General features: G+C 41.3%; 1 protein-coding gene across 6 annotated transcripts in view; it reads right to left on the bottom strand.

Moving 5' to 3' along the window:
• The window catches only part of sptan1 (spectrin alpha, non-erythrocytic 1), a 32,914-nt gene extending 6,671 nt beyond the window's left edge, over positions 1–26,243 (bottom strand). For 2 of the 6 annotated variants that reach the window (XM_037116389.1, XM_037116391.1), the window contains exons 1-41: positions 26,115–26,243; positions 17,321–17,560; positions 17,060–17,185; positions 16,360–16,500; positions 15,181–15,461; positions 14,898–15,042; positions 14,643–14,797; positions 14,270–14,405; positions 14,014–14,115; positions 13,766–13,903; positions 13,560–13,670; positions 13,343–13,420; positions 13,075–13,230; positions 12,751–12,955; positions 11,669–11,850; positions 11,324–11,567; positions 11,047–11,169; positions 10,733–10,950; positions 10,520–10,612; positions 10,222–10,356; positions 9,615–9,763; positions 9,304–9,360; positions 8,302–8,500; positions 7,737–7,841; positions 7,614–7,646; positions 7,472–7,507; positions 6,834–6,881; positions 6,070–6,161; positions 5,379–5,523; positions 5,084–5,265; positions 4,865–4,964; positions 4,573–4,770; positions 4,315–4,461; positions 4,123–4,226; positions 3,644–3,806; positions 3,267–3,281; positions 2,139–2,270; positions 981–1,118; positions 799–903; positions 421–629; positions 152–272 (exon numbers count right to left, since the gene is read on the bottom strand). In XM_037116389.1, the coding sequence (XP_036972284.1) occupies positions 152–272; positions 421–629; positions 799–903; positions 981–1,118; positions 2,139–2,270; positions 3,267–3,281; positions 3,644–3,806; positions 4,123–4,226; positions 4,315–4,461; positions 4,573–4,770; positions 4,865–4,964; positions 5,084–5,265; positions 5,379–5,523; positions 6,070–6,161; positions 6,834–6,881; positions 7,472–7,507; positions 7,614–7,646; positions 7,737–7,841; positions 8,302–8,500; positions 9,304–9,360; positions 9,615–9,763; positions 10,222–10,356; positions 10,520–10,612; positions 10,733–10,950; positions 11,047–11,169; positions 11,324–11,567; positions 11,669–11,850; positions 12,751–12,955; positions 13,075–13,230; positions 13,343–13,420; positions 13,560–13,670; positions 13,766–13,903; positions 14,014–14,115; positions 14,270–14,405; positions 14,643–14,797; positions 14,898–15,042; positions 15,181–15,461; positions 16,360–16,500; positions 17,060–17,185; positions 17,321–17,557 (5,484 nt within the window). In that variant the 5' untranslated portion in view covers positions 17,558–17,560; positions 26,115–26,243. The remainder of the gene's footprint in view (positions 1–151; positions 273–420; positions 630–798; positions 904–980; positions 1,119–2,138; positions 2,271–3,266; positions 3,282–3,643; positions 3,807–4,122; positions 4,227–4,314; positions 4,462–4,572; positions 4,771–4,864; positions 4,965–5,083; positions 5,266–5,378; positions 5,524–6,069; positions 6,162–6,833; positions 6,882–7,471; positions 7,508–7,613; positions 7,647–7,736; positions 7,842–8,301; positions 8,501–9,303; positions 9,361–9,614; positions 9,764–10,221; positions 10,357–10,519; positions 10,613–10,732; positions 10,951–11,046; positions 11,170–11,323; positions 11,568–11,668; positions 11,851–12,750; positions 12,956–13,074; positions 13,231–13,342; positions 13,421–13,559; positions 13,671–13,765; positions 13,904–14,013; positions 14,116–14,269; positions 14,406–14,642; positions 14,798–14,897; positions 15,043–15,180; positions 15,462–16,359; positions 16,501–17,059; positions 17,186–17,320; positions 17,561–26,114) is intronic. The other 4 variants (XM_037116390.1, XM_037116392.1, XM_037116393.1 and 1 more) reach the window with 4 other exon arrangements.
• Positions 26,244–26,656: the final 413 nt, after the last annotated feature.

The following is a 26,656-nucleotide window of genomic DNA, read 5'->3' as shown; positions in this document are numbered from 1 at the left end:
TTAAATATGGTATATCAGTACATTATTTTATTTCTTACAGGTATAAGGCTTTAGAGAGACATAGTGTAGCCTCAGAGCATGCTTTATCCAAACCCTGGTCAGTTTAAATTAACTGACTAATACACAATGGATCAATAGATGATCCTCTTACCTGAATGGCTGGCTCATGGGCTCCCAGCTCAGCCTCCAGCCTCTTGTGTTTCTTCCTCAAATTCTGTACTCCTGTCAAATCACGTCCGTAGTCCTCCGAACTTACGAGCAGCTTCTTTTCCCTGTGTGGGGTCGGGGCAAAAAACATGGAGGTTTAAGTCATGTGCGTTTTACCATAACCCAATAGAAGAAAGCAAATTATGATCTCATCCCATCTCCACCATGATTCCTTTGCAGATGATGACATGATCTGAGGGGGAACTCTCTTACTTGATCCAAGACTCTTCATCATCCAGGTCCCTGAAGAACTGATGCAGACGGTGGGACTCGTTGAGTTTAGCGCGGCGACCGGCTGCCATGCTCTTGATCTTCGTGAAGCGGCCGTTGACGGCATCGCGCTTGTCCTTCACCTGTGATGTGTCGAACGCGTTGCTGGCCATCAGACTGTCAGCTTGGCCGTTCAGATCTTTCAGACGATCCTGCAGGGGGCAGAAAGGACTCTTTTTGTAACCAACTTGTAGACCAACCGCCTAGGTAGGTATTCTGTGATGAGTCTAAGCATTTAGTAATGTTCTATACTGTATGTATTGTGTGTTTACTGAATTACAGCTAACCCTCATGTGAAGCCATTTGTACTGAGCTGCATACCTCATGGGCAGAAATGTCAGCCTCCAGAAGCTGGTGTTTCTTCAGCAGGTTGTTGACTGAGGCCAGATCTTTGCCATAATCCTCAGAGGCAAGAAGAGCTTCCACCTGACAAACAAGAATCCATCAGACGTGCTGGACATTGCTTTGTCAGAGTTTTTACACACTTGAATGCAATTTCTCACCTCAGAGAGCCAGAAGTCAAAGTCCTTGATGCCTGTGTTGAAGTTCTGCTGCTTGTTGGCCTCTTTGAGTTTCTGGCTCTTCTCCGCAGATTTGTTGACGAGGAACTGCCACTGTTCATCCAGAGCACTGAGGCGCGCCTAAGGAATGAACGAGTCATGTTTGAACAAAGTTATTTTATTTCTCATTTTGACATGAAAACAGAGCATTTAAATCCACTTCTCACACACCTTATGGAGAGCTAAATGACCTTTGTTTATTACCATAGCCTTCTTTTAAGCAGCACGTTAACAACAGAGATTCTGTTCATTTTGTTCACCACTTGCTGTCATTTATATTATAGAGCTACCAACTCACTACCTGTCTGAAATTGACGCGAGGATTAATGTGAAGTTCTTTTTGTTGCTCACTCAACTCATAGCATTAACTTTAGTTAAACCAGAGTAAATCCACCAGCAGCAGATGATACTGTAGCCGACAAAATCAAAAATCAACAACACTTTTTCAATTAAAAACAAAACAATTCACAGGTCAACTCTACCATGTAGGATTTTTACCAAACTGACCCGGTACAGTTGCCGATACGCTTTACAAGCATCTCTCCTACTTCTAGCCTGAACTTTCTCAAGCTCTTACATGGTTGGTCACACATTTGTAGTCCTGACCCTTAATGCCTAAGTTTTTGCCCTTGTTTTTCTAAAGATTATAAATCTAATTCTGCTGTTGAGCCATATCTGATGTGTCTGATGAATACCGAAAACCTAATCAATATTTAAAGCTACTACAAGGAACTTTAATTTTTTATTGATTCTGGTAGCTCCTTTGGCCAAAAGACGACGATGGTAAACTTTGTATACGTGCCATACCACCAGACTACAAAGCTACGTCTTTCCTCAAGCTCATCATCTTCAGCACTGCCATAAAAAGATTGTTTTGATTGCACGACTTATCTGACCTGGAGAAGTTGGAATCAGTCCTGGTGACAGGCATTAAGAATAATTCTAACAGCTATTTACAAACAGTCAACCATGGCTTTTTGTAGATCATACAGAGGCACCAGCATCAAACGAAGAGCAGTTGAAAGTTCCTTGTAGTTCGTTTAAGAATAAACATGCACTTTATTATACAGCATTCACAGTATGCACACATGATGAATGTACCTTGACTGCATCCTCACTGCCAGCACAAGCTCCTCTTTGGATCAGGGCGTTGCCGGTATCAATGACTCCACGGATTCGGTCTGCGTTGGCATGAAGCTCAGCCTCAAATGCCTGATGTTTCTGATGCTTACTCTGACAGCACACAAAGAGGCAGGAAGGAACATGGACACAAAATGAGAACCACGGGGTGGACAGGTTCCTGTTTATGGTGTAAATGCTCAGAACTCTCCTTGAATTGAAAAAAAGTCATTTAACACTTAGCACTGCTTTCAATTATTGCATTCTTAAGCAACTGGTTTGACCACTAATGATAAACAAACCTTTATCCAAAGCATAATGAGGCTGACATTAATGTCAAATGTTTATAACATTGTTTAGAACAGCAAAACTAGATGGTGGAATATAAAATAATTACTTGAACACAGGACACAGATCATGACAGACAGTATGTCGGACACTGACAACAACACACGACAAACAAGTAAACATATAATGCCAGTATAGAGGAAAACATCTGCAACAGCACTAACTTAAAAAAAAACTTGTTGAAAGAAGAATAATTTCAAAGTTGCTTCATGTTTGGAATTTTTTTTAAAAATTGGATTACCTTCTCAGCTGGCCTACAACACCCTCTTTGTATCTACTGTCTTTAGTATCATCATACATGGAGCCAGTTAGCCACTGATCGCTTCTCACAATTTAGAATGCATCAGCTTTACAACAGTGTAAAGCCATGCTTACTGGGCTATGACTGTACCTCAGTTGCATTTCCAAGCTAATTCAATGATTTTTACTCAAACATCTGAAGCAAGTTTGAAGATAACCTCCCTCAAGAATTAAAAATAATGATGAAAGCCACACCCAACAGCTAGTAGCCTTCTATGACAAACATACCTAGAATGAAATACAAAAATGAACACAGCAATAAGCCTTTTTTTTTTTTTTTTAAATTAAAGTAATTAAAACCCAGATGGAAAAGAAGCTGGCACTAAACGGTGCTGATGAGGGACAAACTCAAGATGGACGGAGTGCTCAGTCTACATCGTGTCTACACACACAGCAAAGACGTGGACACATGAAGAAGAACCTGCTCGGTTGTTAGTCAGCTGACAAACTACTTAAACTTACCAGCAGCTTGGACAGCTATGAAAAAAAAAATAAGACAGTGGGAGAAAAATTCAGTCTCACTTCAGACAGGACACAGGGAGGGATTTGACATTGTTAAAGGAGTAGTATCATCAATAAAACAAAGACAAACAGATAAGCAATTCTAATTTAGCCAACAACACACGACTGTCTTCCTCCAAACCACCCTGCTCTACAATCAGTTACCATCTGTGGAATGGTACTTGTAATATTTACAATCCTTGTAAAAATAACCAGGTGCCATCTTTTATATTCACTGAATTGATCAGAGGAATTTGCAGTCACACTCCTCTCAGACTAGCTCCAATGCACTGAACTTCTGTGAGTTAGACCCGTTCTAGTGGAAGCCATTTTTGTACCTGGATGTTGGTTGGGTCCTTGTAAGACTCATCTGTTGCAGTCTGAAGCTTCTCGCTGATCCAAGCCTCAATTTCATCCACGTCCCTGCTGAACTGCTGCAAGGTCTGGGACTCACCCAGCTTGGAACGCTTTTCGATCATCTGAGCCTTCAGGTGGCGCCACCTTTCAAACATCAGAGTTTTAAGTTTACAAATAGAGATCAAATGCAATTTTTCTTTTTTTGACAAAGGTTGCCTTGAGTTTGCATACTAAATTACCTAGTGGTTCTGTCCTGTCTCAGTTGAAAAGCTAAGAAAAATGTATATCCTACTGCTGCCTATCTAGGAACTGGTTTGGATCTAATCCCTGTTCAGATGTGACAATGTGAGTGATGGTACTTGAAACTACACTGGGAATGTCTCTCTAATTGCTGAACATTAGTCAGGGTGCATGTGTGGAGTAAAGGAAATTATTCTTTTGCCCTGTTTTATGTCCTCACCTGTCAAGGACTTCCTTGCGGCGGTTAAAGATCTCAGGTTTGGCATAATGGTCAGCTCCAATCAGCTGTTCAGCAAAGGACTGCAGAGCAGCAATCTTCTCCTCCTGTAGAGCAGTGCAACATTTCATCATTAATGGAACACAAGTGTGATCAATTTCAAGCTTTTACTGAGCAGCAAAACATTTTACTGACCTGCACGTTAATGGCCTTGTCAAAGTCTTCATGTTTCTTGATGAGAGCCTCCACACTATCCAGGGAGTCACCCTTGTCATCACTGGCGAGGAAGGCTTCTCGAGCTGCCATCCAGTTCTCAGCCTGCTCACAGTCCCTGTTGAAGAGCTACATGGGGACAAAAGAGAGTCAGCAAGTCAGCAGAGGGTCAAAGACATCTGTCAGTCAACACAATAATTGTTTCTCATGTGGCATGCCATGGGCTCAACACTTCAGTACCTGGAGCTCAAGGCACTGGTCTAACATCATGCGACGCTGCACCCAGGCCTTCTCCAGGTCAGCACGCTCACGGTCTAGAGCCTCCAGTTTCTGCTGAATCTCGGGACTAGCATAGTGGCCTTGCACCAGCAGCTGCTGGCCGAACTGTTCAAAGGCGTGGAAGGTACCAGCACGAGCATCAATCTCTGTGCGGTGTTCCTGAAAAGATGGAAAAAGAAAAGAAAGATGGATGATCAAAACCGAGAGGACGAAGGCATCAATTTTGTACAGAAAAATAATAATAATTCAATACCTGGTGTCTTTCCAGAAGGGCCTCAGCTCCAGTCACATCCTTGGCAAGCTCCTCTGAGGACACCAGTCCTCGGATGCCATTAATCCATGACATCAGATCTCTGTAAAAGAAGAAATATTACAGCCAAGAAAATACCAAAAGCAAACTGTATTCCATTTTCACTCTAGTTCATCACCTGAACAAATAAATTTGACCATGACATCCAACAGCTGTGCTCACCTGAAGTCAGAGAGGAAGCGCTGCAAGTCGTGAGAGTTGCCAAGCTTGTCTTTGCGCTGGTCAGCACGTCCTACCAGGCTGCTCCAGGCAGTGTTGAGCTCGGTGCATTTCTCCTGGATGTCATCCACTGCTTCAGGGTGGGACTGAATGAGACGCTCTGCTGTCTCCCCAAGAGAGTTCACCTGGGCGGGCGAGGAGGAAAAATTAGGAAATGCTTCAAGAGACTAAATATACTTACACCAGCGATTTGGTTGTAGATCAGCTACAATACATTTTGACAAAAAGATAATCTAACCTTATCACCCAGGGCTGCCAGGTCTCTCTCAAAGCCTTCATGTTTGCGCTGCAAAGCCTGGACACTGGCCAAGTCGTGACCATAGTTGTCAGTGTTGAGGGCCTGGTTCTTCTCCTCAATCCACTCTTTGGTTTCATCAGCATCCCTGAGCAGGAACGAACACAACTTTGGTTAAATGTTGTAAAGTGAATTTGTGCGCTTGTTGAAACATCTGGATGTGTTATATGTGCAAGTATGCACAAAAAGCTTGATTCTTGTAAGAAGCATTATTACAGTGCTGCCCACTAGTTGCGTTATCAGTATATAAATCCAGAAAAACTAGGCACGTTTTTAAAAACATAATTAATAATAATTTGATATAATAATTTCAAAATATTTTTTATTGTAGATATAAACCAGATGGCTAGCAAATTCTCATATGAAAGCTTGTGTTCAAATAAGAAGGCCAATGTTCTTTCTCTCAAATCCCATTTTTTTCCCAAAGACACGTGATGCCAGCCAGATTTGTTAGAATCTGGAATGGGATCTGTACAAGGCCAAAACTTTTTCTGTATCAACCGGCTCAACCCAAACATCAAATTTGTGACCAAAGTTAGATTTCATGCACATGAAAGTGCAGCTTAACAGAGATTACTGTAGGTCATGTAAAAGACACCACACCATGTGTTTCCTTACAATCTTCAGATCTTACCTATGGAAACGCTGCACCTCATGGGCACTTCCCAGCATGTTGCTCCTATCTTCAGCAAGCTGCTGCAGGGACCGCCAGCGATTGTTCAGCTCCTACACACAAAACAGTTAGCATTAAAAATACACTCTGGACTCTTCAGGGTTTGCTAAGCCCTTCTGCGGCCTCTTTATTCTAGTTTTGGTCTTAAAATTTAAAATGATTTGCAGTATAGTAGGTGAACTAAACACACTCTCAAGAGGGAATCAGAGTGATTGATCCATTAGCATTAAACAGCAACATCAGATAAACTTTGAGATGATTATTTGAAGGTAAGGGATGCTAAATTAAATATGACCATGCAAATGCAATGTGCACTATATGTGCATGTGACTGATAAGCACAGACAGTGATGGACAAACAAAGGCAGGTGCATGATGGGGGTGAGATGCACAGGACTGGATACATGGTAAGAAAATTACAGAGAATGAGGTCAAAGAAAATAACAGCAAAAAGGATGCTAAAGACTCAACTTGTGTAGTATGCCAACAATCATTCATACTACAGTCAACAAAATGGATGATAACAAGACAAACAGATGCCATGAGAGAGAAGATGGAACCAAACCAAACACTCTTTGAATTAGTTTGAGTCGGGTTTCAGAGAACAGGACAGGACTGATCAGATGACACCGTGACAGAAACCATGACGACGGGGTTAGTTTTCTGGCCACAATGCGGGACAGGGGGGCTAGGGAGGGGAGGCTGGGGTGGACTAGTTAATCTTACCTTGATAGTATTAAAGTTAGCCGTTGTTTGAACAGCCAAGCGTATATTCTAAAGTCAACAAAACATGGTAGAAAAAGGTAGGGAAAAGGAGGAGGACAAAAACAGAAAAACACCACACCAGTCAAGAGTAGTATGGAAACTCTCAGGGTTTGTCTTTGTCTTCTCCAAAGACCAACCAAGACATTACACCAGTCAGGGCAGAGACAGAACTGCAACCATGGCTGGAGCTGAACCAGCCCCAAACATTATATTATGATGAATCAAAACAAACATTTGGAAATGACTTGAGACATCTCGAGACATCATTTTAAATTTCAAGGAGATTTAAAAAGGCTTGGGAACTCTCAGCTCCCAGTCGTCTCATAAATGTCTAATCATATTCCATGCAGATATGTAACATTATCCACATGCCAATAAAATGTCTCTGGGCATGATTGCAGTTAATACAAGAAGTGACACACCAGTATCAAAACATCAACCCAATGCTGAACAGTCATGCTCAGTTACAGTATCAGATCAAGACTGACAGTCTGTCAGATCTTTGCAGTTGATGCATTTTTTTCTAAAAAAATACATAGAAACAGTTGAATGCTGAAATGCATTTGGATGATACAGATAAACAGTTAGAGGAAGCTTACCTTCCATGGAGATGCAGTCTTGGAATCAGCTTCATCCTGTTCCAAGAAATAGGGCACGACACATGAATGTCATTGTTGTGATATCTAAAACATTTCCTAAATATCAAGCAAAATGTATGAAAATTACAGAAATGGCTCCAACCTTGCCAGGTGCAGCACCAAGCAGTTCTTGTTGCTGCAAATGTAAAACACAATTTCCATTAAAATGCAACAATTAAAGCATGTAAATTGATTCATACAGTTAAACCAGGGGGGTAGAACTTACCTGAGCCTGAACTGCAGGGGCCTCCTCAGCCATGAGACCTTCAGACTCCAGCTCAGAAGCTACTTTGTTGATGTCCCTCAGACGAGACTCATTGGCCTTCAGGTCCTGGACAAACAAAAGAGCAACATCATACACTTTCTGTCAGACATGACACGTTCAAGCAGTTTCAACAAAGACAAAGAAGGTAAGAGTGGAATCATGGCACTTAACTTGTTAAGAAAAACATTCTCAATCACTACTAACTGATCACTATACATAAGCAAATGAGACCAACAGTGAGAAGATGGGCAATTTCTGTATAGTTATTCTTCAGGTCTGTCCCTGGCTCCAATTCTGATGAAATCATTTACACAATGGTTGGAATAATCGTGGATGTAAGTCATGGCGGTTTACTTTGGTAAATTACAAAGGTTTCAATTTCAGGTGTTGTACTGGATGCCAGTGACTTTGTCAGAAAGACTGATAAAAGAATAGCTAAATAGTGCAAGTGGAACAAAGGGTTAACCTGAACATGACAGAATGACTTCTGTTAGAGGAAAAACATTTTCATAACTGCATCCATTACCTTCTGGAAGTCATCAAACTTCTTCTGCAAGACCTCGACCTGCTCCAGGTCAGAGCCGACTTCTTCGTTAGTGAGGGCACTCTCCTTCTCATTGATCCATTGCTGAAGCTCATTGGCCTCGCGGAACAACATGAACTTCTTGCAGCTCTTCTCTAGCATGTCCTTGCGTTTCTCTCCCAGCTCCATCAGAGTGCCGTACCTTGGGAAAAGTCACAACCACAGAATCTGATGAAAACATGTAATGTGCATACAAAAGCTTAAAGTTTAGGTTTAATTTCAAAGACTAAAAATGACTGTTGATGATGGAGAATAAGCTTGAAAGGAATTTGTATTTATTACTCCATTTCTGGAATAATAACACAAACATCGTGAAATCATCCTGTAGAGCTGAAGTGACTAGCCAAAGCAATTAGAAGAAATTTTGATAAGAATACCTTGATAACCATTTATGTAATGTAGACTTTCTTTAATTGTTTCAGCAAAAAGATACAGTCTAGGAGAGCATCTTGATGACAGTATGCTACTGTAGGCCCAAAACTGATAACAAGCCATGTGAGGTGGCTTTTAATTCTTGATGCCCACCAATGATTACCAGCCTTTCAATGAAGTGCTGTGATTTAATCCCAATAAGACGACCTGTCTCGAGTAACATAACAACAACTGGCTGACTTGAATAAAGACACAATGGCCCAACCCTACCTAGCACATTGAGATAACCTATACAAAAGTGAGTCAAAGCGCAGCATATGCAGAACAGAATGGCTAATGACATGACAGAAAATAAGAAATTCACATCCAAGGGCAGGCCTGGGATGAGAGGGATGTTAGGGATGAGCATCAAAAGTACTTCTATCCCTGTACCAGATAGAAGACAAGGGTGAAGTCAACACAGTGTCACACAACATCAGGGTTGTTTGGGTTGGGAGGGATGTAAAACTGCTGATGAAATTTAGTGGTATCACAATCACAAGAACACTCAGAGGGACGCTGGTTCCTACTCACAGCTCTTCCACCTGCTTCATGCGCACAGACACGCTGCAGGCCTCCTTGGTGACAAGCCTGCTCAGTGGCAAGGCGAACGCACAGCAAGGCAAGATTTAGTTGTTAAATACAGCGGGAGGACAGCAGAGGAGACAGAAAGAGGCCAGGGGGAAGGTCATTAGTATCAGAAAACTGAGCAGAGAATATGATTCGATGGGAGTAAGAGAGGTTAAAGAACAGAGAAAGAAAAAGGAATAATCACACAAATTTAGTTGGAAAAGAGAAATTAGTTAATGAGAAAAATACAGAAGGCTAGGGTGAGTGTTTCTTACTGATTCTCAATCTGGTCTTGGCGCAGAGCAATGCTACCATGCTCATCTAGCAGGTTTTCCCTGGAAGAGGACTGGGTGGGGTCAAGCTTCTTCACATAAGCAGCAGGAACAAAGCCCTGGCGATCGTTCACCTCCACCTTCCACCAGTCCTGTAGGGAGGATGACATAGTGGAGTAATATCAGCGAGTGATTACAAAAAGGGCTTTGATAGCTGTTTAATTCACTAAATTATGGGATATTTATATTGATAATAATAACAACACTACTTGTATGTAAAAAATACAACATTGTATATTTCATGATTAAAAACAATACACGTCCCATTTCAGATCATTATGATTGCCATATCTGTGTTTTTAACGCTGTAAATGCTAGGGCAGATAATAAATAACTAGCACCTAAAAAGCTTAATGATCAACCTTGCACAAAGATGTTACTGGGGACCAACTACAATCGTTGGGTGTTGCGCCTAAGCCTAGGAATGCTACCATAAAAATGAAGCAGAATGAAGACAATCTCCAATTCAGTTTTCATTCTGCTGGTCAGGCTAGTTTTAGACTGAAGTCCAGTTAATGGTGCAGTCAAACTGAGCTAGTTTGATCTATACCTTGTTGGTGCTGTTGAGCAGGGTGAGGATGTCTCCCTTCTTCATAGTAACTTCTCGGGGGCTCTTCTCCTGGTAGTCATACAAGGCCAGGACCAGCTCTTTCCCAGTCTCGTCATCAGTTGGTGCCACTTGTTGCTGTAGAGTTAAAAAAACAACATTTTGCCTCATTATCTGATCATTGATTATATGAGAATTCCTTAACGGACTAGCAATTAGAGGCTTTACTGTGCACTGAAAATCCTCCAACAGAACAGATGTGCAGAGTTGAGGTTGTGTTTTAAGAAGAATTGGGTTTTACCCTGCAGGACTGGGCCTGTTCCTTCAGCCCCTGAATGCTGCTGCCGTACGCCGTCAGGTCAGACATCAGGGCCTCATGCTTCTTCAGCAGAGCCTGTGGAAGAAATACTATCCATCACGAAGGGATCTAAACAAGACATGTACTTCTTACTTAAATAGTAAGTAAGTAAAAGTTTTTTTGTTATCATGTTGAAACACATCTGTTGTGTTGTACCTCAGCAGAGTCCTCGTCTTTGCCATAGTCTACGCTCCCCACAATGGGCTCTTTCTCCCTCATCCAAGACTCAGCCTCGTTTGCATCTGCGAAGTACTGCTGGGCCTGCAAGGAGTCCTCCAGATCCTGTCTTCTTTGGGACGCCTTAGATTTCAGTGTGTCCCAGCGTCCATGTAGTTCTCCCAACTTTACTTTCACCTCCTCACCAGCAAAGTGCCCTGGGAGCACAGCATTTTAGGTCATGTTAAAACAACAGTTAACTTATAGAAATCTTATGGAAGATACCAAACAAGGCTTGGAACTGCAGTGAATACCTTCCTCCACCATGGCCTCTCCTTTCTGGGTGACAGCCTTAATGCGAGGCTCATGACCAGTGATCTCAGCCTGCAGGGCCTGGTGCTTCTTCAGCAAGTTCTGGACACCAATCAGGTCTTTGCCTGAGGAAAGCACCAAGACATATTAAAAAAAATAAATTAATCATATGAAATATCTAAGTGATGAGCTTCAACTGAAACATCCTCTAAGTTAATTGCTCATCTCTATAATTTATTCTTAGATGGCAGCCTGGATGCTGACTGCACTCAGTTTTACCTCTGTTCGTCGAGGCAGCAATGGGCTCTTTCTCACGGATCCAAGTCTCCTCATCCTCCACATCTCTAAACAGCTGCTGAAGCCTGAGAGAGTCCGACAGTTTCTGCTTGCGTGCAGCCATGGGCTCACGCAGGGCTTCATAACGCACCACCAAGGCCTCCTGTTTCTTGCGGATGTTGTCAGCATCAAAGTGCCCAGCCTCTTGGAACTGGCGACCCTGGATTGTTATGCCATCAATGCGATCCTGAGAGATAACAATTCATTTGTTTAATAGTGTACAAGTAACATGGGTATTAGTAGGTATCAGGTATGCTTTTATGATGCACTATATCTTGCACTGGGTACCTGGTGAGCAGCCACATCAGCCTCCAGCAGTGCATGTTTTTTCTGCAGGTTCTGGACACTGGTCAGGTCTTTTCCGTAGTCATCTGAAGCCAGGTGGCCCTCAACCTCATACAGCCAAAGCTCAATGTCCTCAACATTTCTGTTAAATTGCTGCTGCTGGTTGGCCTCACGGAGCTTGATGCCTAAAATAAAACATCAGACAGCAAAAAAAAAAATCACATTAAATTACATTTACAAACAAAACTCAGCTCAGTCTGGCGTCTTAACATCAGTAAAGGGGTTCTTCAGGGGCCTATTCTTAGTCCATGGTTATTGACATATTGTTTCCCAATCACTACTTCAATATATATGCAGACCATAGAAGTTTATCTGACTGGTCCCACTCGGGCTCTAACTCATCCTTTGCTTTTGTAAAGTGGTTACAGACTCTCTCTCTACCTCCCCACACTTATTTTTTTTATTTTTCAACTTACACACTGCAAACAGTGTTAAAGAGAAAACATTTCTGGAGATAGTGATAATGTTGGTATCATGAATACATTTGACCATGATAATTGTGTAGTAAAAATCTGAATCTTAACTCAACTCTCTGCATAGAATTTATGGCTGTCTTTTCAAAACAGTTAAACTCTTGTTCAGTAAACTATAATGCACTCTATTACCATGCTGTGCTTTCATCCATTTAGTAGTTCAACCATGTCTCATTAATGACAAGTTTTGTACACATTACTGCACTCTGTTTTTCAAACCTGGATGACTTACAACCTCACATCGCTCATTAAATCCACAATCCAGCTACTGAACCACAGAGATCCTTAATGTACCCACTAATCTAGACAGAACTACTTTCCCAGGGGCTGGATTATTCCATTTCCCCTTTCATTTAACCTCTTTAATATGCTCTTTACTGATTTCTTTTACTTTTTTTTTCTTGACTGTATGTCTAGTTTCATATGTCTTGTTGTTGTTTTTTGGTTTGTGGTCCGTTGTTCTTGGATAAAATCAAATCTATCCCCAAAACACCTACACTATGTTCAGTTCAGTACAAAACCGGGCAACCTAAGCTTTCCTGCAGTCAGTACCTTTGAGCTCAGTGGCCTCTAGCAGTTTCTTCCACTGGGAGCTGACTTCCTCCATGCGGCCAGCCACCTCAGTAGAGGCGTAATGCTTTCCATCCAGAAGCTCCTGGCCTGACTTCTGCAGGGCATCGATGCGGCTCTGATTCGCTGACAGCTCAGCTTCGAAAGCCTGGTGTTTCTGCACCTTTCCTTGCAGGTTGGAGGGGTCCTGTTGTACAGAGGGCAGAGGCACACAGGATCAGAAACAGCAGGTATAACATTGGGATGTACAAGCACATATCATGGACACATCTTAAAACAAGAATCACCTGTTGTTTGATAAATTACCTTGTAAGCCTCATCTGTGGCAGTCTTCATCTTCTCGTTGATCCAGCTCTTGAGCTCATCAGAGTCCCTGAAGAACTGCTGCAGGTGGAAAGAATCCTCCAAAGCAGCCCGACGAGACTGGGCACGGTCATGCAGGGCGTTGCGGCGGCTGAGCAGCTATAAATGTGCAAAAGATGCAAAGATGTATTACTTTTTAATTTCACACTGGGAGAAATGACAAAATTGCGAGCTGCTTTACTGTGCAGTTTGATTGGAGGGAAGTACTCACAGCATCTCTGCGGGTAGCCACGTCCTCTTTGGCATAGTGGTTGTTCTGAATTAGTTTGGTTGCAAACTCATCCAGGGCCTGGATGAACAAGGAGAAGAGATATAAAGAACCGTATCCCATAACATAACAAACCAATTTTCGAAACAACTCAATATAACCTCTCTGTGATTGAACACCTTCAAATTGTGAAAAAAGTGAACAAACTGGAGGAACTTACAGTGATCTTCTCCTCCTGGGCGCTGAGCGACTTCTCAAAGTCTTCATGTTTTTTCAGCAATGCCTCTACACTGTCCAGGGAGTCACCAAGGTCTTCATTCAGGAGGAAAGCCTACACAATGAACATAGGACAATAGAAATCGGCACATCATATCTACTACACAATATGCATTGGGCTAATTCTTTCCTGAGGAAAGGTGTTGTTACCTCTTGTTTGCTCATCCAGTTGTCAACTTGCTCAGTGTCCCTGTAGAAGAGCTGCAGGTCCATACACTGCTCATACTGCTGCCTACGAACCTCCCACAGATCCAGCAGAGACTCCTTCTCTTCTGTAAGGATGCCCAGCTAAAAAAATAATATGACACACCTTTATAAACATGGTAAATGGTAGTGTGCAGGTAAAGATACAGTAATACAATATGACAATAAGTGCATGGATGCTGTCATAGGTGTACCTTTTCCTTGACCTCGTCAGAGGCATAGTGTCCTGTATTGAGTAAGGCCTGGCCAGCTTCATCGGTGGCTCTGAAACTGTCCTCATGGGCATCAATCTCTCCCTGGAAACACAAAATAAAAACACTTATTGACCTCAAATTGTTTTGTTTGATTTACATGTGCAGTAAATGCTGGTATTCAGCTTTTAAAGGAACAAACTAAAAGAGAAATCTTATTCCAAGAAGCTGCGCCCTGGTGTGTTATGGGAGATTTGACCTTATGCTCCTGGTGGCGGTCTAGCAGAGCTTCCGCTCCAGCCACATCATTGGCCAGCTCGTCAGCATTAATAAGGGCCTTCATCTCTGTCACCCAGCTGGTCAGATCCCTGAAGTCAGCAGTGAAACGCTGCAGCCTGAAAGAGATTGTCACAAGAGGGCAGAAGTGAGCAGTCTATTAGAGAGAAATGAAGCCTTACATTCCCAGTATACTGTTACTAAGCCAATATTTGTCTGTGGGAAAGAAGCAGTTTTCATATTCCTGTTTTTTCTTTTTTTTTAAACATAAGCAGCATATTTGATATATTCAACAAGTAACAGATATATGGCTCTGCAGACAGTTTGTCACCACACTGTGTCTAGTTTTTTTTTACCTGTAGGAGTCATTCAGGCGGGCGTGGCGCTCAGCGGCCAAAGTACGAATCTGCTCCCAGTTGGTGACGAGCTCGTCTTTCTTCAGATGGATTTGGGAGGCATTCTGGGGATGTGTCTGCTGAAGGCGCTCTGCATCACCACCAAGTGTGTTGACCTGATTGAAAGAGAAGAAACAGGAGACAAAATAAGAGCTCAGAATACCAAGTTTTTAGCTTAGTGAATATATGTGGCTCTTCTGTAGAACATCTTCTTACCTTATCTTCCAGGGCAGCCAGGTCTCTCTCAAGACCCTCGTGTTTGCGAAGCAGAGCCTGCACACTGGCCAGGTCTCGACCAAAGTCATCAGAGGCCATCAGCTGCTCCTTCTCCTTGATCCAACTGATGGTCTCATCCACATCCCTATTGTAAGAATGAACACACACGTTTTTATTCACACTGTGTCAAACAACCATTGCTTATTAGAGTGAGAGCACACACACACACACACACACACACAGTGAGCAAAAGTGGTCCACATGTTGCTCTGATATCATTTACCTGTTGAAGCGCTGCACCTCGGCAGCCCCAAACAGCTTGCCCTGCCTCTGCTGGGCGAGGCCCTTCAGGCGCTGCCAGGCTGCATTGACCTCGTCTTGCTTGCGGACAATGAGCTCAACTTCGGGATGGGACTCCTGGATCAGCTTGGCTGCCAGCTGGTTCACCTCATTCACACGTTCCTCGTGCGCAGCCAGGTCTGTCTGGAACTCCTCAAACTTCTTCTGCAAGAGCTCCACATGCTCCAGGTCCTGGCCCAGCTCCTCGGAGGTGGCCATGGCCTCCTACAAGAGGAAGTGGATGAACAACATTAAGGCAAATATCAGCATGCTTTCATGTAAACACACAAGTCAAACTTTTTACCTTTAATGCTAATTAATCATCACATTTCATTTACCAGGCTAGAATAAGATAATTGCTGATCAGAAAGTCAAATCTGAGGCAGCACATTCTTAACAGCTATCATGTGTAACATCTGAGGCTGGCACCACTTTATCCCTCCAACCAAATTCACAGTTGGGTCGACTTGAAGATTCTTAAAGCACTTAGTTTTAACTTAATTTACAGATACAGCTTGACATTACTCAGGTGTTTTGAAGTTAAGTTGCTTTATTAGCATTGGCTCCTTTTATCCTTTTACCCAAAAAAACAGATTGTGTATATATATTTATATTGTATAGTTATATTTTCTACTTTTTAAAATAGTTTATATTGTTAATTTGTTATATTTTCTATTCTTTAAATAGTTTATATTGTTAATTTGTTATATTTTCACTTAATAGTTATTTGATGCATGCACCAATATCACCACAACAAATTCCTTGTATGTGTAAAATCGTACTTGGCAATAAAGCTTTTTCTGATTCTGATTCTGATAAAAATTACCACCCTGGAGTTGCGATATCCGACTAAATGATCCTAAATTTAATTTCTCATACAGATTAAGCTGTAATATTACCCTCAGGCAATTCCAATTACTATTTCCTTTTAATGCGGACAGATACTTTTTTGCTCAAGCGGCTGATAAGCAAATAAAGAATCCTTTAGTCTTTATTATGGAAAGACTTCTGAAAATGAAAGAATGCCCTTAAACACAGAAATATATTAAACACTTGTTCACTACAGTGGCAGTATTTCTTAATAAAGCATTTTTCTGTAACATTTTGCAAATACAAGTCTGACCTTGTCACTAATCCAGTCCATGGCATCCTCACACTCACGCAGGTACTGGACCAGTTTCTGGGCCTGCAGGAGACGCATGCCCTTTTCCTTGGTCCTCTGGAGCAGGAGGTCCCATAGGCGATGTAATTCCTCCAGACGAGTCTAGTGTACAGGAGAGAAAGGGAGGCATTTATTCAAAATGTTAGTACCAATTACAAAGAGGATGATGAATTTATTATACACTTCTGTATCATATATTTTGTATCTAAAATACAAAATGTAGTAGATAGTAGTAAATCACAGAAAGTTCTGGACTTAACGAAAGTATTAATTATATCTGATGTAATAGCCATTTAAAAAAAAAACCCCACACCTGGAAGCAAAAACATTTTCACAAGCAATATTCCTAATGAGATGACCAATATGAATGCATTAAAAGTCTATTTCCTATCAACAGAATGATGAGAAGGGATAGCTTGGTGTGCAGAGCTGGATATGGAAGAGTTTTCACAGCACTCAAGAGTCACACATTGTCCACAGCAGCTCAACACCTACTTGTATATACTCAGCCATATTAAAACTTGTAACTATAGGTCTCTGTTGTGTCCGGTAGGGTGTGTAGGACTGAATCACATGAATCAGGTTAACAAGTGGGCAGGACATTCAGGAAATATTCAAATGCATATTAGAGCAACCATATTTTCATCATTGTATGTCTTACTCGAATGGTCTCTGAGGCAAAGTGTCCCTCGCTGATCATGAGGTTTCCAGTATCGTCCAGTTTGACAATGGCCCCAGAATTCGCCTGAACTTCAGCTTCAAAGGCCTGATGTTTTTGCAGCTTACCCTGAGTAGTAGACATGATATACAAAATTACCAAAAATTGATATATAACACTGAAAAAATCTTCTGTAGTCAAAGCTTATGATGCAAAAAGATAAAATAGTGTACACAGAGAAACATAAAAACCAGGCTGACAAACCTGCAGGTTGGAGGGGTCTTTGTAGTTCTCATCAGAGGCAATCTGCAGCTTCTCCTGGATCCACTTCTCCAACTCATCTGCGTCACGGCGGAAAAACTGAAAGCGGTAAGAATCCTCCAGCTTCTGCCGGCGCATAATCGACAGGTCCTTGAAACGCCGGTAGCGATCCAGCACCTGCTGCCGGCGCTCCTGAATGTCTTCTGCTGTCTCCAGCACTTTGACCCCTGCGGTGTCCATTTTCTGAAAACATATCAAAGATAATACTCATAAGTAAATTCTTAACATGAATGACTTTGTTCACTTGTTTCCTGATAAATTGGATTACATACACAACAGTTCAGCCATGTACAGAAACACCGTGGAAGGGCAATTATCATATCAAAATGAATTTATTGTTACGTGACATTTTAACATCTTGCCTGCTCACACCACCCAAATACATTAAATGCCTAACAATGACTAGATTAAGGGAAATTTGAGACAAGCCTAGTCCAGTCAATATAATAAAAGAGCTCATGATATCCAGAGAATATTACATGTAGGCTCTTCTTAAACTTACACTCTATCCTCAGTCTTTACAATTACAAATATTTGTCTCAGATACCCAACCAATCTCACAAAATGTTGCTCAAACTCGTTTTGACATTTTTATCTTCCTTCTGCAGCCTCTTTCAAATGTATTTTTTTTAAAAACTTCAGTGAGTACAAAGGAGGGGAAGAGGCTGATATGTTTATCCAGGAACTTCTACATCTTTTAACAGAAACTTGAGAGAGAACTATGAGGCAGGATATAAAGTACACAAGTGTTTGCCTCAACAAAAATCCCCCATCCTGTCTCAAGCTGAGCAACTAAGGGGCCAGCAGCTGAAATAGTAAAATGCCAAAGAGGGGTGGGGGCGGAAATTCCACATGCATGCAAACAGTAACCAAGCTTCACTACACAATAGGACTGCAGCAGTCAGCTTCTCTGTCAACTGTGCCTGTGGCCCCATGGCCAGTGTAGCCTCAAACTGTGAGGAATGTCTAGCTAGCAATCATGTTGATGTTGAACAGGCATCCACACAAGCTTCATCTCTAGGAACCAGGCAATTGAAAGAATATGAGTTTGCAGTCTGAGGAGCTGTAATGAAACCATTCAGAAATTCAAAGTAAAAATAATTATCAGTGAAACTGATAAATATGTGACTAATGGTAGTTTTACCAGATTACTTTCATACTGTGGTTATCTGGTGGCTCGCACCTGTGAGAAATCTTAATGTATTTCAGACACCACTCATCAACAAACAAAACAAAGAGGAAGAGAGAAGGATATTGATTTAAACCAAGGTCAACCACACCCCAAGCATAATAACTGATGTACAAGCTGAGTGCAGGGTGGGGGTAGGGGTGTGAGCAATGTGTCAGGCCTAAATGTAGATGAGCGTGGATTTTTTTGTTGATGTTGCAGACAGTGAGACAAAAAGCAATGGATGGATGTGAGACAGTCTCCTGGTCCATGTCGACACTCAATAGGAGGATTAGTGGAGTCAGCAATGCAAAGCTTTTTAACCAGAGCCAGAGGACTGATATGCTTTGGGTCCCCAGAGGTGCCATTAGCTTTCCAGACAAGCCAGCATCCCAGTGAGTCCACACACACACACACACACACACACACACACACACACACACACACACACACACACACACACACTTACACACATGGTATCATTGCGTGTACCGTAAGCCGATTAGTGGCATCAACCCAATGCCTGAAAAAAGTGACTGTCCGGGATGTCCCATCCCCCACCCCCTAACTTGCCCCAGTTCACAGAGAGCTTAAATCGTCACGATGATTTAACTGACCACAGCCTCATTCTGCACAGTGATGTCAGCAAAACGGGACAGATAGCTGACAAGTCCTCTAACTTTATGTTTATTTGAAGAAAATAAGAGACACAAAACAGCAGATAAAACTCTCAATAACACTGAGAGGACTGGTGATATGCACAATCAGCACAATGCCATAAATATCAAGCACGCTTGCTAAATATGAAGCTTACTTGAGATGCAGCACTCTGGAAAAGAGGGGTGGATCTTTGAAAGGGCATACGGCAATGAGCCCTGCCAATCTGTAGTAGCCCACCTCCAAACAGTCCCATTCATAAACAGGTGCCCACCCAAACTGATGGCAAAGATTTTAATTTTCCAACAAGCCAAACAATTATTACCCTTTCCACTGGCAGTTGTAGCTGATTAACATTATATCTGCTTACAGAGCAAAAATGCATTTTTTTGACAGAACTGTGCAGGAGAGTTCCACTACAGTTTCTGTTTCGAATCATAATAGATGTTATTTACAGCTAGATTGCTTGAACTCTTGTTACTGTTCACATTTTTTTTTCTGTTAAATGTAAGATGACTGACACTATGGCTTACTGTCCATGCGCAGCTTCTTTGTCTCAATTTGTGTGACAGAAAATATTTTGGCTGATACTGCCCATAGCCAACCCATTATTGATGACCAACACCAATAATTATCATTATTCCTATATTCATAAAACATGACGGTGTATTTTAAAACAATAGACTTTATTGTCCAACCCCACGTCACTGTACTGTAACAGTTAACCTTAGTGTGAATTTCAGTTAAGTAGCAATTAGGCATCTTTTTTTGCATTGTAATCTTAAACATCAGTCCATATTGGACCACACATACACAGATACAGATGAATCTGTGATCAGCCAATACTGACCAACAATATCAGTAAACTAGCATATCTGTGGGGATGTACCTAAACTGTCTGTTCAAAACAGACATTTGTCACACAAAAAGGACATAAACATAAGTTAATGTAAAATTACTTTCACATCCCCATAATCCAAGACATTCAGAGCCACCTGGTGTGAATGGTTTCCAAATCTTTACCACTATTTGACATCTTATCAACTCAAAGTAAAGATGACTTGCCATTTAATAGGACTGGTTGCCTTGTGAGGTGAAAGGTAAGAGGATTTAATCAATACCTAGTTCAATATAAAGTCTGCATATAACCAGGGTGGAATTTAAATGCAAAGTCCATAATTTCTGCTTATGGGGGGGTCTCTAAATCTAAACTATTAAAACTAGATAACATGAATTGTCTTCATTGTTAAAAACACGGGTGGAAAAAATCTGAAATGACTCAGGTAGAAATGTTAAAGGATTGGGATAATGTTTCAAAGTTTAAATGTTTTTTTTATAAGGTAATTCACATTTTGTTTAGTTATTTTTGCCAATGCCAACATCCTTTCTAATGTACTATGTAATGTTTCCCTAGAAATCATATTGAAAGTTACCTTGAATATACTATCTATTTGTTGTTTTACACACACACACTATTTTTTTTTTTTACACATTATTGAGAACATTTAGGATAATGTAAGTACGTAACTCGACAAATGCATATTACATCTTCCATAAACCAAACCAAAAAATGAGAACAATTTTAAGTAGGGCTGCTAACAGCTCTCTGACGCACCTAAATACAGCCCTGCTACTACTGATAACACGTCGTCCTGCATTAGTAGATAACAACTTTCCCTCTCTTCAACTCACTGCTGCCTCGGAGGGGGTTTCTGTTCTCCTCAGAAAACACCCACACAGAGATATAAACCAGCTGTATAGTTGTAGTCATACAACCTTTGCTACCCCTATCTAACATTTCTTACAGGCATACTTAAAATATAATGCTGGGTGGGAACCTGGACCTAAGCCAGCTGAATGTGACACAAAGTCATCACCCCGCCAAAGTCCAATTATCTACAGTTACAGGCATAGAAGCAGCAAATGTGGACTGTCACCATTACCACCTTTTTCTTTGTTTGAATATTTTTTACCTCATTGTCACTTTTTCTACATTCAATTTCCAATGTTATGGAAGGATATTAATAGACACTAACCTAACCAACAAACTCTGTAGGGTTTAAAAAATGTATCAAGGAGATCAAGCAACTGGGATAAAAAATGCCGGATCACGTTTTTCCCCTTAAATTAAGCAATGCAGATTAAGGACTGCATTTAGTAATCTGGAAAGCTTTGCTGTTTATCTACCTTATAGCCTAAACAACAGCTGCCCTATGGATCATATCAACCGATGGCTTACCACTTTAAAAATGTAGATGCTGTTGAGAAGTTGTATATTAACTGTTCATTAAAGGGGTCAAGTAGACATTTCTCTGTTTAATATTATTCTTAAAAATACTTGTCTTATTAGTTTATTGTTAGAATAATTGGCAGCAATGAAAAAACATAAAGGACAAGAAACAAAATGCGTGCAGGTGGATGAATGGAGGGTAATGATACAGTCCATTAAAATGATGCTCACATACCACAGGAACTACCTGGATCATTCATCAAAAAGCCTGTACCAAGGTTTATGCATTTATGCATATGCCTGAACACTTTCACTAATCAATAGAAGCTTGTTAGCCAAGTATAGACTGTGTATAGAAATCTTAAGTCTTGTTGGTACCATGAAACAAGACTACATCCTGACATTTCAATTCTGTCTCAGAGAATACAGCATCTTTCTAGTAGACTGATTTAATTGCTATTCCCTAAATTCTCTGTTATCGTCAGAGCTCCACAGAGAGAATGAAGTCATTCACTTAGCAGCTCCCAGTTATTATGATTAACCAGCTGTTATGAAAAGGGTTCACACTGACGCCATACTGGGAGGATGGAAGCTAAAGGAATTTGCAGGAAAAGGGAGAGTTCTCATGAGAATAGGCAAGCCTATTTCCTGTGCATGGAGGGGAGAGGATGATGGCTGTGATGATGTAACAGCAACACCCCGTCTTTTCCTTCCCCTCAAACTGAACTATGTACGACCTTCGATTGACTAGCATTCCATCTGCTTTACAGCATGGCAAGCTGGAAAAAGACTGTACTGAGGAAAAAGGTTTTTAAAGCAACCGCTATCTATCTATCTATCTATCTATCTATCTATCTATCTATCTATCTATCTATCTATCTATCTATCTATCTATCTATCTATCTATCTATCTATCTATCTATCTATCTACAAATGTATACATATACATGCATATCGAATTTATCTAACTTTACAATAAAAGGTTCATTAAAACAAAACAGCACACACACAGGACCACCACTGAAAGTGGAACATATACCCAAATGATTTCCCTGCTAGAAAACAAATACAGGTGAATCTGAATATTAGATGAGTCTTGGCCTGGAGAGGCTTACGGGAGCTAACTATCTATCTATCTACCTATCTATCTATCTAGTTTTTTTTTAAAAAAAAGGTAAGACTGCACATCATTTTCATGCAAAGAATATCACACCTAGAAAAGCTGCAGTAAAAATCAACTGTCTATTATTTTCACACAAGTTATTCACTCAGCATTAGTCCTAGCTCAGTATTTACTAAGGCCAACAGACACACAGACAAACAAATGCACAACTGACAGGACCAGTCACTTACCAAATCCACATGGAATTCTAATCAAAACAAACATCTAACTTTCATCCTGACTGGTGTGATTTGATAATCTGACAGGATGAAAATAAGACAACTAATGCAGAAACAAAAAGATACACACATCAGATGTTTCCTCTCCGGATCCAGAGGTTTTCTTTTATCTTGGATGATCAGAAGGCTACATCTGCGGCAAAGTCATAGCCAGCAACAGTGCGTCCATCTATAGTAGACTCCTCAACAGTCTGACAGTGGTTGAAGAAGCAAATTCTCATATACTACGCAGCGCAGACAGACGCATTGCACCTGCAGTGACTATGCTGTACAAAAGAGCAAGCCAAGATGTAGCCCAGCCCATGCGTCTCTCTGCTCTGAACCACCTACCCCTCCCTCCAGCTCTTTCCCGACCCTTTACTCAGCAAAACACCATCACAGACTGCACTTCTCTCGAATCTTCCTTCATATACAAACTAGAAAAGACACACAGGCACGCAACGAGGCAATCACTGACGTTACCGTCAGTTTGAGTTTAGTAATTTTGGACATGTTGCGTATCTGGGCTACTCTGTGTAAGGCGTAACATTGATCACACAATCATTAACAGGCAATCAGCAGTGAGTAGTCAGAATGAGAGGATGCTTTCACCGGAAGCATTATGTTTGAAGTTCATCATGATAATGTTTCAGAAGTCAATGCAATCAAGAATCATGGTCCATTAGAGATGGAATGAACCATACAAACATGGCTGGAAGGTAGGTAGCTCATGCTGGCATTAGAACGACAATGAGTTTGAAAGATGGAATGCATTTGCAGCCCTGACACCAAACCTGAAACCCTAGAGACAGGGAGACCCATTTTCTATTTGGGTCATGGTCACCATTTAGTTACAATGAACAAGACTATTTATAAGCAGTTCAGGTTGAGAGGGAGTTTGGTTGTAGGCTTTCATTCTTGTAACACAGGCTCACACAAGATCTGTCCCATTTTGATTCCATGGGTTGGTGTCACAGCAACATTAATTCACACTGCAATATTTCCTTAAATTGTCCAGAACTCTAACACAGATCGGAAGTGCTGCCAAAAAAATGACAGATGCATTATGTGCGATTTGTCATATTTAATCAATTACAACAACTGTCATTAGGTTCTGTTTGTGTCACCCTGACACACCAGGTAAAGTTTTGGCCACTGGCCAACACTGGGGCCATTGGTGAACATCTGTGGCTGTAGTTGTTGCAGTGTTTCCAGCAGGCATGGCAGCCTGTCTGTGATTTTTATCTGAAGCCCCAAGTTGTATGCTATGAATGTTCCTGAACATTTCTGACAGAAGAGAAAATAACAACAGACCCATTGTGAAATCAGCATCTGTTTTTGGTCTGGTGATAAAAACCTGGGTCTACTGCAGAGTCGATTGACCTGGGTGTAAACACAGAGTTTACACATTCCCACTGCACACAAAATCCCGATCTTAGATCTAAGTGGTATAACTGACCAATTGAAAGGTGTGGTGTAAGTGTAGTTTCTAGTTATTTGTCTCCTCCACCTTTTCACCAGTGCCATTTGGAACTTTTTGAAGTCAGACACATTTTTAAATAGAAGTGGCTATATTAGTGAAGCGATGTCAAACATAGTGCTTTATGATAACAACTCTTTGCATATCCACAGTCCTGATTCTGCCAGTTTCACCTTTTGAATGTTAAATGCAATTTACCTCTACCCAGTGGTAGGAGGAGATATTTCCTCCCTAGCAGGCACAGAATGTTGGAGCTACTTGTCCATTAGCTGCTGTCCTTTCAGTGTGTTCAAGTGCACATTTTGGCCAAGACACAGGTGATGTGAGACAACCCAACAGTTGGGCCTTCAACACCACTATTTCTTAGATGTCAGTAGGGTGTGTCTGGGTTCTAAGACTCATCAGGACAGGCAGCCAGCTGGATGACCGAATAGTTAGATCTACACTTATATCAGCTCTCTACACCTATAAATCCTCAAAAGTGCTTCAAAAGCATCTGCTAGGGTCAATGACCCAGGCTTAGAATTCATGCAACATAAGCTAATTTAAGGCTATGTCACATTTCTGGCCAATAACATTTGACATCCTCAAATTCTCAGAGCCCTGCCTGGAGATCTGACAGGGTTTACATGGTTATTAATGCTGTTCTCACCAGTTACGTTGCATTACCTCTGTGCTCTATCTTTCGGGCTGAATGAAGCAGCTATCTATTTAAATTCCATTTCAAAGTGGAGGGGCAGTTGGTATGTGTGGAACTTGGCACCACCCTGTCAAAGCCATTGGCCTGGATCATCAGTCACAGGGTGCGAGATAGCGCCTTGGCGTTGTGGAAAGGCCAGCTGTTTTTACTGTCACAACCGTATTCATGCAAACTATACAGTATCTTTATGTTTACTACATTTTGTAGTGATATGCTGGGTCTTTTCCTTGCCTTGGTCCACTCATTAAGAACACGTAACGCTACAGCTGTCGACAATGCATTAGTCAAAACTGCGTCAAAACATATATATGAGAATATCCTTCTGCGTGTAAATTATTAACTGCGATATTGTCCCCACTGAAATAAGAGCAGGGCAGTAAGAGGACCGACAGCTGGGGCCTTATGTCCAAAGGTATTCAACTGCACTGGGGCGGCTCCCTTTCAGCCATGGCCGACAAGCCAATGTAGCCACCCACATAACCTTGTCATTCCCAATCCTGCAGTATATATTTCGCTTAATGGTTCAAAACGCACATTGTGCAAACTGTGAGAGAATACACTGATGACCAAATATTTGTGAATAAGAATTGGTTACTATAAATGTACGTTATTATCTACCCGACAAGCTAGCAAAGAGCAGCTAATGACAAACCCCCTATCAGTAACAGTAATAAAGCAACATCTCAGCGTTACACTTGCAGGGCGGAAAACACAGTAGTTGACTGACGTTACATATACAGACTTATGCATGTTGACATAAACCAACCATTTTGTCCGAATGCAACGCAGGTCGACGGGTGTCAACGCAGGCTAACATAATGTAATTTGCTCTGGTGGTTAGTGTTAACATTGAGATCGCATATAACACACCCTCAGACAGATAAGAAGCAAATTGGAAAGCCTGGCTTCCGTCATTTTAACCAGCGGTAATTACTCTAAATATCATTCAACAACAGAAAGGCTTGCAGCTCGCTAATGTTAGCTGTCGAGCTAGCGAATGGCTGCCGTGGAGCAATTGAATTAACAGAAAAGGAGCGACAAGGAAAGCACGTACGACATTATGCAATTAATGTATTACAAAAAAAACGTCCCACTCAATGAAAATATTAATATTTTTCATACTTCGGTCTGTTGTCGAAAGAGCTCACAAAGTGGAGGTTGCCCAGGCGGATCGACGGCGACGGATGAGAGGCTGCTCTCGATGATGGCTGTTTTTTTTTTTTCCTCCAACGAAATGTGACGTCATTTTCTGCAGCTGTACGGAAAGAGCCGATAAATACCGAACATGCCCGAAACTCTGTGAGAATAACAATCGCGAATGTGCTGCTACATTTTAGTTCTAAAAAGTCAAAAAGACAAATCAAAAAGGCTTCTGTCTGACTGCATTGTAGTGCACTGTTAGTCAAGGATAATACACTGAGTGTCGGGTGATGCTAGACAAGTTTTTTTTTTATTTATTTTAATCCATTATGTTGAGACACTGCTCCCCTCCCTGCAGACTAGCCTTTATTGTTGATACATGCACTGTAGCGTTACGTGTAAACTCATTTTTCATGGCTATTACTTATTAACATTGAGCTACAAAGACTGTGTTCAACTGTGAATGTCAGCCCTCACACAAAACCTAAGTGCTGTCTGTGAGAACTCCCTCAGCTAACTCTATC

Source organism: Acanthopagrus latus, chromosome 12 (assembly GCF_904848185.1).
Source record: "Acanthopagrus latus isolate v.2019 chromosome 12, fAcaLat1.1, whole genome shotgun sequence".
In the NCBI taxonomy this organism is placed as follows: Eukaryota; Metazoa; Chordata; class Actinopteri; order Spariformes; family Sparidae; genus Acanthopagrus; species Acanthopagrus latus.
Note: the sequence above shows the minus strand (reverse complement) of the source record. Positions and strands in the feature narration are given on the sequence as shown.